The 2,430-nt window shown below is 33.7% G+C and overlaps 1 protein-coding gene across 1 annotated transcript in view; it reads left to right on the top strand.

The window, feature by feature from the left end:
* Positions 1-1,413: 1,413 nt before the first annotated feature.
* The window catches only part of LOC107060110 (serine/threonine-protein phosphatase 7 long form homolog), a 1,679-nt gene continuing 662 nt past the window's right edge, over positions 1,414-2,430 (top strand). The window contains exon 1 of the mRNA XM_015307496.1: positions 1,414-2,196. Coding sequence (XP_015162982.1) covers positions 1,414-2,196 — 783 coding nt within the window. The remainder of the gene's footprint in view (positions 2,197-2,430) is intronic.

Raw genomic sequence — 2,430 nt, 5'->3', positions numbered from 1 at the left:
GAACAGAGGGATATGTTTTATATATTCAACTGATGAATGAATTTCTTAGAATGTGATTTTATACAAAAACAACAAGAGTAATAAAATGACAGTTGAGGTCTAGGAAGGGTAGAATATACGTAGATATTACACCTACCTCATGGAGTTAGAATGTGATTTTATAGTATAATTAAAATTGAATTATAATAGAAACTTTAGATATCAAGAGTTGTGGAATGAAAAAAGAGGGAAGATGGAATATAAGTATTTTATACAAGAGCATTCACACCAATACAAAAATATAAAGTAAAAACTTGGTCAGTTGTGCATTCATCATAAAGACTTAGTTAAGACCATACCTCCAAATGCCACATTAGTAGTAGGAAACGTCAAAAGTGGAGGAAGCTTCAAAATCAAAATCACATCCAAAAAAGAAACATAAAAAAATATGAGATGGAAATAAAAATTGTCTATGTAATCAACTTTCGAAAGAGCCATAACGGACAAATCTAATATGCAATTGAATAGGAGGAAGTGGAAAACAAAAAAATAAAAGAGTAGAACAACTTAAAGGACTAATGGACCTAACCCAATAACAGATTGAAGATATCATCTTGGTCCCTTCACACATTACTGAATGAAAGGGAAACCTAAAGAGATAGTGCAATAAGAAGTTCCAATCACAAAGTAATGGCAAAACAAAGGTTGAAAATAGGAAATCACTAAATGAATTGATCAATTTATCATGCCTACGTTGGTTCGATGAATTGCAATATGCATTCACTAGTCCATGAGTTATCCTAGACATCACTTCAAATACAAGATAATGGTGAAAGTCATCTCATATAAAATAAAAGTACAATTTGTTTGAATTCCCTCCCAAATAATAGCACAGTAATAGTTTGAGTCTATGAGATGTGAGTAAAATTATATCAGTGTTAGTTGACTTTGTAAAAATCCCACATCTATTCCATCGTTAATGATATTCTTGGAGGTCATCTTTACCGTCACTATCAAGTCTCAAATTGAAAGCACATGTAATGAACATAATGAAACTTATAAATTGTCAAATTTCAAAGCAAAATAACTTTAAGCCATAAGCCACCAAAATTGCTGTTAGAACATTATTCATTTCAAGCCAAAAGCAGTAGCAGATGTAGTTAATACACTATAGCTTCCACAACTACTATTCTAGCTTATTTCTTGACAAGGATGTGAAAAGTTATTCTCTATCAAAAAAAGTGCTCACAGTATCATTTTTTTTCTATTTTATTTTCTTGTGGTTGACTCGACAAATAACACATTTAATTGACTTGTTGAAGTTAGAGATTCTTTAGTTCTCATACAATTATTCGTTTGAAGATAGTTCACGGTTTAATTTGTCAAGATATAATTATATTAAATGAATTAATAGAATTTTTCTTACATAATATAATGGAGCGTGTTGTGAATCCAGGACCGTTTGATCGTACACTTCTTCTCTCTCAGCATGAGCATAAATTAGAATTGTTATGGAAAGATGAGATATCATGTAGTAGCCTTATGAGGACGGTGTGCATGAATGATGCTTGGAATTTATTTCGTTTGCATCGACCTCATGGACGTGTTGAGGAGATCTTACGTAGGTCAGGACTGTATGATGTAGTTTGTGTGGGTAGGATGCAGTATGACCGTGCCCTTGTTACAACTATGGTTGAGCGTTGCAGGCCAGAGACTCATTGTTTCCACTTACCTTTTGGTGAGGTCACGATTACATTACATGATGTGCAGGTCTTGTTTGGTTTGCGCATCGATGGTGATGTTGTGTACATGCAGGATGTTGCACGGAGGATTCGTCCATGGCTTACTTTATTAGAAACACTCACAGGATGTGCCATAGCACCTGCTGATATGGATGGTGCGAGTCGGGTGAGGATACATAGCATTACCGGCTACTTGCGAGATCAGTTACAAGTAGATCCGATAAGAGATGCTACTCTAGTGGAACGAGTTGAGAAAATTTCTAGACTTTGCATGCTTGTTATATTGGGGGGCATCTTATTTTCGAACACGTCGGGGAACCTTATTAGCTTACAATACTTAGTGTTCCTAGATCCCATCCACGACGTAGGTAAGTACAGTTGGGGCAGTGCAGTATTGGCCTACTTGTACCGTGCACTTTGTCGGGCATCTATCGGTAATGTGGTTGACATTTGCGGATTTATTCCTCTCATTCAGGTAACTTTATTAAAGTTTTAAAATACATTCAAATACAAAGAATCTTTTAACATTACACGGTACAAGAATATTTTTTCTATATTCAATTTTTTAAAATATTTAAATTACATACAAATAATTTCTAAAAATTATTAAAAATAGATATATGTAATTGTTAATTTTTTTTGTTAATGATGATAGTTTAATTATTTTGTTTGTCACATTAAGGTTTGGTGTTGGGAGAGGATCTTGCCT

Source organism: Solanum tuberosum, unplaced genomic scaffold, assembly GCF_000226075.1.
Source record: "Solanum tuberosum cultivar DM 1-3 516 R44 unplaced genomic scaffold, SolTub_3.0 scf00060, whole genome shotgun sequence".
Classification (NCBI taxonomy): domain Eukaryota; kingdom Viridiplantae; phylum Streptophyta; class Magnoliopsida; order Solanales; family Solanaceae; genus Solanum; species Solanum tuberosum.
The sequence above is the reverse complement of the archived record's forward strand: the minus strand, read 5'-3'. Positions and strand labels throughout refer to the sequence as shown.